General features: G+C 35.8%; 2 protein-coding genes across 2 annotated transcripts in view; one reads left to right on the forward strand and one right to left on the reverse strand.

Annotated features, from left to right (window-relative positions):
• sh3rf1 (SH3 domain containing ring finger 1) overlaps positions 1 to 4103 on the forward strand; it is a 62599-nt gene extending 58496 nt beyond the window's left edge. Inside the window, exons 11-12 of the mRNA XM_058755925.1 lie at positions 652 to 1010; positions 1976 to 4103. Coding sequence (XP_058611908.1) covers positions 652 to 1010; positions 1976 to 2144 — 528 coding nt within the window. The 3' untranslated portion in view covers positions 2145 to 4103. The remainder of the gene's footprint in view (positions 1 to 651; positions 1011 to 1975) is intronic.
• A 250-nt stretch (positions 4104 to 4353) lies between these two features.
• Positions 4354 to 7883, reverse strand: si:dkey-15j16.3 (uncharacterized protein LOC556440 homolog). Its single transcript, XM_058755926.1, has 7 exons — positions 7732 to 7883; positions 6988 to 7296; positions 6199 to 6525; positions 5936 to 6043; positions 5690 to 5767; positions 5421 to 5485; positions 4354 to 5328 (listed from the first exon to the last, which is right to left on the reverse strand). The coding sequence occupies exons 1-7, from the start codon at positions 7778 to 7780 to the stop codon at positions 5215 to 5217; spliced, it is 1050 nt and encodes a 349-aa protein (XP_058611909.1). The 5' UTR covers positions 7781 to 7883; the 3' UTR covers positions 4354 to 5214.
• Between the last annotated feature and the right edge of the window lie 3660 nt (positions 7884 to 11543).

Here is an 11543-nt window from a genome sequence, read left to right on the forward strand (position 1 = left end):
ACATGACACTCTGCAGCCAGAATAACACTGTATGAATGATGGATCGATTTTATTTCATAAACTGATTGATTGATTGATTGATATATGTTATCTGATATTCAGATTCTCACATATGTGCAACTAAATGTGTTTTGCTTTTCAATATAATGATCTTGTTGGTTTCCATTTTCATTTGTTTTGCATTCATTTAGTTCTCCAGAAGTGATGGTTTTGTTCTCTTTAACATGAGATTTGAAGTTTTATTTACAAACCGTTTTTGCAATATATCAAAATCTGCTGCTTAAGGCTGGTATACAGTACTATGACTAAACTATGATTCTGTCCAATCAGAGTATGTCAAACATGTTTGATATTTTGAGCTGATTTTAGAATATATGTTGTTTTCATATGTCACATATCATCTAGCAACCTCACGTTTCTGTGTGAGTTTGTGTGTTCAGAACAATCCTCAGTTGGATAGTGTTTTAAAACCTGTTCATGTTCAAAGTCATGTAGTGTGTTGCAGCCTTTAGATGGAAACATTTCAAATGTGTCATGACACTTTCATTGACAGCTGATAATCTTCACAGATCCTGTGCTGATAATTGCATGTTTTGTGTAAAAGCCGTGCACTCAACCTCTTCATTTAAACAGAATCAAATGTCATTTCAGAGAGAAAAGAAAGGCCTGCTGAAACTGCTGTCTAATAAAAAGAAGCTCCGCCCATCTCCCCCTTCCTCGCCTACACTAGAGGCGGAGCAGTCTATTGCCATGGAAATGCCCCAAGGGGCAGTCGGACATGAAATGGCTCCACCCAGCTCAGCAGCGGTGGCAGTAGGACACAACGGCCGTGCTGGGGTCTGTCCGATGGATTCTGAGCTCTCTGCATCCTCATCTTTATCAAACACAGACACAGCGTCACACAGAAGCAGCTCCCAGGACAACGCTGCCCCAATCGCCCCGCCTCCACGACAGCCATGCTCCTCCCTCCTCTCCATGCAGCATGACGGCCGACCAATCGTGTGTGAAAGGTAGAATAAAAGCTCAATAAAAACTTGTTCAAATAAAACACCAGGAATGACAACTATAATGACACTAGGGCTGGGTGATAAACAATATCTTATCGAGATTGCAATAACATTTATGACGATAATGTTGATAAGTGCTGGACAGTTTTACTTGATATGGATTAATCTAACAGCTGGTCACACAGAGGAAATACTAAATTGGTAGTAAGTTCCTTGTGTGAATGAGTGGCGTAGTTACATCTACTACACAATCTCAAACACACACGACAGTCACCATGTTTTCAGCATCTGCCGTCTCAATAATATATGAGGACAGCCCACAGAATCTTCATCTCCAGAGCTGCTCTGAGAGTCACTTCTCCAGCATTGCAGTTTCATTTGAGAGAAACTGCCGTCAAATACACAATGAAACTCAAAGAACTTTACGACAAAGTTGGTTTAACTGGAAAAAAATATAGCAGAAATATATTACTTTTTATATTAAAATGTACTTCTCAAAGAAATCTCATAAAACCAATAAATTTTTTCATCCGTGTTTAATTTATACAGTTCTTTTTTGCAGCATCTTATTAAATCAAAGTTTTAATCATATTGCTCAACACTAAATGATAACTCTAAATATTAGTGTCTACAATAACGTTTTATTTATTATAAGCATGCACTGCAGTTTTGCCTTCTAGCACTTTAAATGTTTGAGCTCTTTAAAGCAGGATGGATTCTTATTGTCTATGTTTTTATCGTTCATCAGCTGGTAAAAAAAAAAAAGTGATTCCAATGATATCGTTCCTCTGTGCCATTATCATTATAGTTGTAGGGTGGAATCTGCTCTTCTGTCAAATTTTGGATTATTTTTAAAGCTACAGCCTTATTGTTGTGGTTATTGTCCTTTGTGTGAAACACCCAGAAATCAACATTCACTCAAAATACATTACTTGACTTGTAAACATCACATTTTCCCATTCCTCCAGGTACCGTGTGGTGGTGTCCTACCCTCCCCAAAGCGAAGCAGAGCTGGAACTCAAGGAGGGAGACATTGTATTTGTGCACAGAAAACGAGAGGACGGCTGGTTTAAAGGAACACTTCAGAGAAACGGCCGAACTGGGCTGTTTCCTGGCAGCTTTGTTGACAGTATCTAACGCACATGGTGTTTAAGAACATAATATTTAGATATCAAATTCTCCATCACTGAAGATACAGCACTGAACTTCAGCCTTAATAGTTCAGAGTGATGAGCAGCAGTGATCGGTAGGACTGGGCTGCTTATGACGATCCTAGTCGTTCAGCAGTGGATCAAATACTTTTCCTGAAGCACATGGAAGCAAGCAACAAAGTTTTAGCCTTTCTGACTAGGCACCCTATTTCTAGCACAGTAGATGAAGTCGTGATAGGATTCGTTAATTTATGCATCTGTAACATTTCAAAGACGATTAATGTGTGCCTTGTACTGTCTCACTTTACTGTATATAAGCAAAGCGAAGCTGATCTGAGTCATGACAAGAACAATATGAATTTTCTTCAACATTTAACTTATTTTTGTTTCGTAGGAATGGAGTTTTTTTAGGGACGGTTTGTTATGTGAGCCGACTGGTCAATGCCTGTAGAGCCTGAATAATGTCACTGATGGTCATTTGCTTGAAATAATAATTAAAAAAAAAAAATCAATACCAATTGAAGAGCCGAATGAACTCGGAAAGGTTGGTTTGACCATCCGTGTCTTTAGCTTGCATGTAATTGGCTCTTTGAGTCAAAGGATGTGGAGTGAGGACACTGCAGGCCTGTAGTCTCTCGTTCTGATTGGTTGTGGTGCGTGTAAAGGTTTGCTGTAGCTACACTGAGTGATGGAATGAAGGATAGCATATTGTTATTTTTAAAAGAACAAGATTACACTCAGACATTTTAATCAAATATTACTAATATTCCTTTGCAATAACATTGTTTTCAGTAGTAGAAAAGCCATTGAGCAGAACAGAAACAATCACTCTTAGTAAAAGCACAGACACCCCGATATCTTCCAGTGATAGTGCTATTATTCTTTTGTGAACACGTGTTTGTGTGTTTGTTCCCTCTCTGGTTTAGTTTCCTTCAGGCCCATACGTGGACACACAGCTGACTCAATGGTCATCATCTTTACTGATTATTACCGTTATGGACAATAGACTTTACAAACTGCTTGAAAAAGTCTCTAACCACAAATTCACAAACCATTGGTTTTTGCTTCTCTTTAAGTCGGGTTTATGATGTTGTCTGCTGTACTTTAGTATTTTATGTGATATTTCATGTTTTGTATACTTGAAAATGGTGTTTGTGTATTCTATGCTTCATACAGTAGGTGAAATGTCATTATTATTATTATTATTATTATTATTTTGAAAGCACAAAGTGGTCTTTGATAGATTTTTTTTTTTTAAATTTGATTTATGCCCTGTTAAAACGTTGGTTGATTTTGGAGAATTTTTTCCTCCTTTGTTGTCTTGATGCCTTTACAACTAACAAGATGGCCTTTGTTTGTTGTATTAGTGAAATTTACCAAACCACCTGTTAAAGTTTTATTCGAATCACTTTTTTTGTTTTTGATCACTGGTTTCCATCTCCAGTTATAAACCACCTGATGTCTCGTCGCTGCATTACTGAGTGGACACTAGATTAAACCACCTACACAAGGATCATTTCACTGCTTGAATCAAGCATGTTCAGAGTTGATTTCAGTCACTCTCCACAGTCAAGATTTTACTCGTGCAAGATTTCAGTCAATGTTGAATTAGTCTCAGCAGAACAAAAGCTGATCACTTAACATTTCATTTAAACTCATTGAAGTGTGTGTTAGATGTGAGGGGTATAAAATAAAGTAATGACTTTTATAAAACTTTTGTGAGTTGTATATTGGTATGTCGTGATGGTTAGAAGCTGCATACGAAAAAAGAAACAGTAGTATAAGCACTTCAGACTTGAGATGCTGTCCACTATCGTTATTGCTTAGCTTTACAGATTCTCACATTTGAAAACTATAATTTTCCACATGAAACCACAGCTGCACTCACATGCTTTCTTACAACACATGAATCTATTTCCATTCGGTCACGCACTTGCTCACGTAATAAAGTTACTCCATCTGTCTAATTCCTCTTTATTATTTGGTTAGTGTCACTCTTTCATATTTAGCATCTGAAACTGTCCTTGAAGAATGATTGAACACTCATTTGTGACCCTGGACCACAAAACCAGTCTTAAGTGTCAATTTTTCAAAACTGAGGGTGCAAAGAAATCTAAATATTGAGAAAATCGCCTTTAAAGTTGTCCAAATGAATTCTTAGCAATGCATATTACTAATAAAAAACGTTTTGATATATTTACAGTATGAAAATTTACAAAATATCTTCATGGAATATGATCTTTACTTAATATACTAATGATTTTTGGCATAAAAGAAAAATCAATAATTTTGATCCATACAGTGTATTTTTGTCTATTGCTACAAATATACCCCAGCGACTTAAGACTGGTTTTGTGGTCCAGGGTCACATTTGTACTCTATTGATAGACAGAAAGCAGTAAAGTTTGCAAGATGACTTTTTATTTCCTGTTTTAAGAATTGTGCTCCCCTATTTGTCAATGCAGATTACTCAACTTCATAAAGTAACAGACGTTGCGAAAGATTTTTTTACTTTTCATATTGTGACACATCTGAGTGATATGGATTACCAAAAAAGTAAAAAAAAAAGAAAGAAAATTGGTCGATACTTGGTTCCATCCATCAGTTTTTGATTGGATGGAGGCAGATCTAAGTGTGAGTTTGCAGACAATTGTAATAAAGGAGTTTATGTGGATAAAATTATTGAAGAGGTTTTTTATTAAGTATTATGAGCGCAAAAAAAAATGTAGCATACATAGATGAATTGTTCACTATAAAATCAATAATCATTTCAAGCTGATTTTAAAGCACATATGTGAACCACAAAGCCCAACACACTATGGTTTGTCATTTTGTGCGAGAACTTGAAAGTGTGTGCACATAGTGTCAGTGCTCACGTATAAAAATAGAGACGGCCAACACAGCTTCCTCAGTTGTTTAGTCCTGCTTTGCAATCATTCTTGATGTACTTTAAAGTCACTGAAATGTCCTAACAATGAACAGGTTTCTTTTTGCATTGAGGTTACAGAAAACTCTCATAACAAAAGTGTACACTCTCTACAGTGCTCCCTGTTCTTTTAGCGCTTAATGTTGATAGGAGCGTACTCTGTGAGCTCTACTGGGCCATTGTGCGTATGAGCTGGTGTGGATGCTTTTTTAACATGGACTACAGCAGAATACATCACGTCATCCTAGAAAAAGAGAGGAAAAGATGGGCTGATTGCACACACACAATCAAATCAACAAGTTATGTAATCAACAGTAAAAGTAAGTTTGTTTTCACCTGATTGTCTTGTTCTCTCTTTAGCTCTTCACCATCAGTGGTTACCTTTTTATCATTTCTGCCTCCTGCAACATAAAACATCTTAGCCAGCAAGTTTTGATGATCATTTTGAACATTAGAAACACCAGTTCAATCACTAAATATGTTTTAAACATTTATTTGGTTTTGCACCTATTATTTTATGCTGTGTTTCGAGAGTACAGCCACATTACAAGTAATTTACGAGTAGTTATTAGTTATCAGAAGTGTGATTGTGTTTGTTCATTTACCTCTGCATCTCCATAATATAAATGCCAGTAATAACAGTAAAAGCACTGAGAAAAACACTCCCAGTAGAATGAAAACATCTGTGGAGAAATAGAAATGACTTGATAAATGCTGCTTTTTTTCTCAAATGTAGTGCAAATATGCATAAATCTCTCAATATGAGCTCATAAAAGCGCCATGCAAATACTTGACAATGAGAAAATATTATAACCATTGTTGTATAATAAAAAGCAAAGCCTGTGACTTACTTTGAGATACATGTTGTGGAGTCAGTTTAAGTTGTGAAGTTGTGGAGTCTTGTGTTTGGTGTGAGGCCTGATGTGTCGTTAAAGTGGCCGTGTGGACGTGAGGTTTTTCTGTTCAGAAGCCAATAAGAAGCCAGTATGTGATAATACAAAACAACAAAATCTATAATTTTGTAAGTTGACATCATTCTTGTGAATATTTAGATTCTTTATAAAACAAAATAAATACTAATGGTGATCTGACAACAGAAATAGAAGAAAACTACCTTCAGCGTGAAGTACAGTAAGTCTGAAGCCAACTACTTGCTGAGACGAGACAAAACACTGATAGTGCCCTTGGTCCTCTGTGGTCAGTGCTGATATGTGTAGAGAAAGATTTCCTGGAGTGTTTGGATTTAACAGTTTGACTCTGTTCTTGTAATTCTCAGTCTGTTCATTTGGGTAAATTTCTTTATATGTATTCTCTATCAGATACATCCATTGTATCTGTTGAGGTTTAGCCAGTAGTTCAGTGCAGGAACAGGGCAGAGCCACAGACTCTCCTGAATATCCAGTCACTACAACTGTCCTTCTGTTCTCAACCAGATCACACCCTGAAAAAAATTAACATTTTAGTTTAAATGTAAGTAAAAAAAAAAAAAAAAAAGGATTTCCTAAATTTCAGTGTAACATTTAATATAATTGCAACCAAAAAAGTCCTGGATTATTGTAAGCAAAAGAGAAACTCAGTCGTCAATGAGTGTGAAATTTAAATACGTCACCTGCTCCAAATTTCCACTTAATTTTATCTTTTAAGTCAACATATGTAATAATATTTGGTTCAGTCATACACCTATAATATTATTATACATTATTAATATACAAATTATATTTCAGTTTAAATGTAAGTAAATTAAAAAAGAAGAAGAAGATTTCCTAAAATTATTTCAGCGTAACATTTAATAAATATAGTTGCAACCAAAAAAAGGCCTGGATTGTTGTAACTACAGGAGAAAGCCAGTGGATGTGAAATGTAAAAATATTACGTCTGTCACCTGCTCCAAATTTCCACTTACCTTTAACTTTTAAGTCAACATATGTAATTCTATTTGCTTCAGTCTTACAGCCATAGTAGCCCTGGTCGTCCATTCTGAGGTCAGAAATGAGAAGAGACAGATTTGTTGGAGAACTTTCATTAAACAGCACACGTCTGCCGCTGTATTTCACATCTTCAAATACTGGAAACCACCGATTTTGCTGCTGAAACTCCCAGATGAATGTTGTGGCTGTAGACTGAGGGTCAGCACAGGAGCAGGGCAGCACAACTGAACCACCTGTGTATCCTGTTATTACTATTGTCTGATCCATATCTGAAACAATACAGTCTGCAAACAAAAGTGTTTATTCAGAGCATTTAAATAGGCTTTACAGAAACGTATAATACACACACACACACACACACACACACATATATATATATATATATATATATAAACATATATAAAGCTGCCTTCCTGATTCATTCTAAAACAATCAACATTTCCATTTCATTGTTTGTAATTTCTCTTAGGATTTCAAAATAATTTTGGAATTGAAAAATTAAATCAAAGCTCTGCAGGCGTGAATAGACAGTTCTGTCTTAGAAAAAATACAAACTACAATTTGTCATTTTTTTGTATCACCATTAAGGTTCAATGCTTTTTTTTTTTTTTTTAGATAGTTTTAATTTGAGATGTTTTTATTTTTAAATTATTGTTTTAAAGAACTGCAGACACATTCTTCCTATCTCAATCTGAAAAGAAATAAATTTTTTTACTCACCTGTACTGAAATGAAACATAAAGATGAAAAGATATAAGTGGTCCCTCATGACTGGTTCTCATTCACTAATGACCCGACTCTATTTTTTGTGGCAGTAGACACAGTCCACAGTCTTAATAGTTTGGTTCCTGTTAGCTCTTACTTTTCAGAAAGTCTAACTTCCCTTTCATTTCTTTGCATAATGCCTCTCTGTATGTTTTTCTGTTTGAGCAATATTTGTACAGTCCACTCACTGACTATGCTCTATGCTCTCCCATGTCTTCATAATTTCGGTTGCTTAAGTCAGAATGACACAATATTGGAACTAAATGGACTATGATGTAGTTTAGAATGTTTTTTTATAACTAAAAAAAAAAAAAAATCAACTCAGCAAACACTGAACAAAAATAAACCATGTGTAAGATTGCACACTATGCCTCATTTTTTCCTGTCCTTCCTTTTTCTGTTTTAACACTAATCATCATCACCACACTTTAAACTAACAAAAGCGGTAAACACGCTATTGCCAGCCTCGAGATATTGTGTCATAATAGATCAGTGCTGCATGTGTGTGCTGTCTATGATTGATAGTCAGCGGCCACAAAACCCTTTCTGATGCCAAATCATAGTCACAAATATAATTTTTTACATTTTGAAGGTAGAAAACAGCTGGAGATGCGACAGAGATTAACATGACCATTAAACTTTAGTTATATTCAGTCATATTTAATGTGTAAAAAAGCATGAAAGAAGCTATATACAAGAAAACAGAAGAGCACATTCAGTAGCTCTTGTGAATCCACTATCTATGCTTTCCTGTAGCTCAAATAGTAGAGCATGGCGCTAGCAACGCCAAGATCATGGGTTCGATTCCCAGGGAAAGCAAGAGCTGATAAAATGTAAAAACTGTAACTTGAATGCAATGTAAGTCGCTTTGGATAAAAGCGTCTGATAAATGTAAATCTATCATTGTTATCATTTGATTTATTTGCGCAGTGTTATTTCCACACAAAACCACAGCCACCCTCACACATTAGAAGAGGGGTATTGATAATCATTATGTGTAAACACACCGGCAGATCAAAAGTGCTGCACGCATCCTCTCAGATCCGCTTGTAGCAGACGAGGGGAGGGGACGCCTTCATTGAAGAAGGCGAGCCGTGAGCGAAGCAGAGCATAAATTCAGCGTGATAGCAAAGATATTTATACTTATGTAGCAAATTAGCTTAAAAGGGAATTGTATATAAATAATTATAATTAATTATGATTAATTACAATTATTTATATCGGCTGACAGTAATAACTGTAGCAGAATTAAATTGCCATCAACTGATCTGTTCGTCCAGCGACCATTCAGTGTAAGTTCATATCAACTCCAAGAAAGGATATTTTCGTGGCCACAGAAAATACTTTCCTAAGTATTAATGCATTAGAGCATGTAGTAAGGATCGAAAATCGTAAAGGGACATTAATTTGCAAGGCAGAACCAGAAACTCCTGTAATTTGTGCACACAACTTTTATTAACTAAACGCTAACACACATAACTAATCTAAACAAACAAACGAACATACATACACTCACGCATATATACAAAAGGGGAGCTAAAGTGGATGAATGAAGCCATTAGAGAAAACAGAATGCAGTTATGGAAAGAGTCAGTTAACCACCTGAGTAAAACCATCAGCACCGTTTATAACGGGGTCTATAGCTTATACTACACCTCTGTTTAGTTTAGTTAGATGTACCATACTTGCACTTCCATGGCTGTTGGCGTGTGTCTGGAATGCAGTCTCGGATGAAAAGTCTTGATGGTTTCAAGGTCACATTACGTCACATCACTTCCAGGTTGAAGAGTGATGGATTCCAAAGATGTTATTCTGGTTCTGAGGTCCGAGGAGCTTTGGTTGAATGGAAAGTCAAGGCCGCAAGGCCTGGTGCAAGACTTAAGGGTCAAGAAGAGAAGCTCACATCCTTCTAGGATCCGTGACGTCACTCGTTGGTTTCTGAAGAGCATTTTTGAAGTCTAAAGTGGGCGGAGCCGACCGCCGCCATCTTGGAAGCGCGTCACCGTGCGTCACTCCCGGATAATCAAAAATGGGCAAAAAGGCGGGACGTGGGTGAAGCTGAGCTGAAACCACGCCCCTCTATAATGACAGCAGTGCTGCCGGGCAAAGACAAAACACCATAATTTCGTTTTTGGTCGAAAATGAGTTATATTATTTCTAAGTTTCACACTCTAGCGAGTTTCACACTCTGGAGCAGAGCGGCAATCCACCTGTCACTCAAGTGGCCACGCCCTTAATTATGCAGAACTTTAAGGCTTAATATAATTTAAACAGATGAATTATAAAAAAATTCACCCCCCTCACAGTTGTCGCGAAGGGCAAAATTAGCTATATAGACCAAAATCATTTTTTGTACCAGGCTGTAAACATAGTTTTTTCTGCTGTAAAGTTGGGCATTTTAACATGGGGAGTCTATGGGATTGACTCCCTTTTGGAGCCAGCCTCCAGCAGCCAGTCGATGAATTGCAGTTTTAGTCACTTCCGTGTTGGTTTCACGAGAGAGAGCGGGAGGTTGCCGCTTGTATAGGACATTAATATGTTGCATAGGTATCAACATGTTTCACTCTCAATTAGATCATCCGAAGACGAATTGATAGAGACCAGACATGGTATGAGTTAAAATGATATTAACAAGTGATCTATCATAAGCATGCATAAAACAGTATACAATACACAAAAACATATACAAGAACAGTAATAATATACACAGTGACCTGAATGATATGTGTGTTCGTTCAAAGAAAGGTTTTTCTATGAATTAATTAGAGAAGAGTCCATTTTTATGGCATAATGTCTTTCCTATAGGAAAGAGGTAGTGAGATGCTCTGCATTTGCATTCCTTTGAGCAATAAAACTAGTGTTATCTGATGGGTTGCCATGGAACCGAGGGCCTGAAGTCATTGACAGACCTACTGGCTCCGGGTATGTGTATTGGGTGAGGGGTCTGTGACTATTTGTTAATCTAATAACTAATTGATTTGTTAAATCAAATGCCAAATTGTGTGTCTGATTGGTCCAAATGCTACACTTTTTACAAATTATTTATAGTTCAAATAAATGCTGTTCTTTAACTTTGTATTCATCAAATAATCCTGAAAAAGTTAAAGTATCACAGTTTCCACTAAAATATTAAACAAAAACAGTTTTCAGTATTGAATAAGAACCATTAGTAATAATTGATCATAAATAATACCTGATAATAATTAAGCAGCAAAACAGCATATTAGAATAATTTCTGAAGAGCCATGAAGACTGAAGCAGTGATGCTGAAAATTCCGCTTTAATCACAGAAATAAACAACATTTTAAAATATCTTTAACAGAAAACCACTATTTTAAGTATAATATTTCATATTATTTTTACTGTATTTTTGATCATATAAATTCAGCATCCTTTCAAAAAATAAATACATATAAAGTCTTAATTATTTCAAACATTTGACCGCCAATTTGTAGGCTTATATAAAATAATTCATGTGAAATAGCAAATTATATTTTTATTATAGCCTAATATATGTCACTTTCCTAATCAAAGTCTTCAGATTAACAATGTTCTAGAGTAGCTACTTTTCGAGGATGATTTTTTTTTTTTTTGTAGCCTGTTTGTTTTTAAAAAAAAAAATTTCGTAGACACATGAAATTACAGATGAAAGCCTGGATTTACAAACATTCACTTTTATCTTATGTTGTGATTAATAACAGTAGTAGTTTGCATACCTGAAAAATAATGTCTGTCCTTTAACATTTTTTATATCGTAAATAGTTAGC

The sequence above is a fragment of the Onychostoma macrolepis genome, chromosome 20 (genome assembly GCF_012432095.1).
Source record: "Onychostoma macrolepis isolate SWU-2019 chromosome 20, ASM1243209v1, whole genome shotgun sequence".
Lineage (NCBI taxonomy): Eukaryota > Metazoa > Chordata > Actinopteri > Cypriniformes > Cyprinidae > Onychostoma > Onychostoma macrolepis.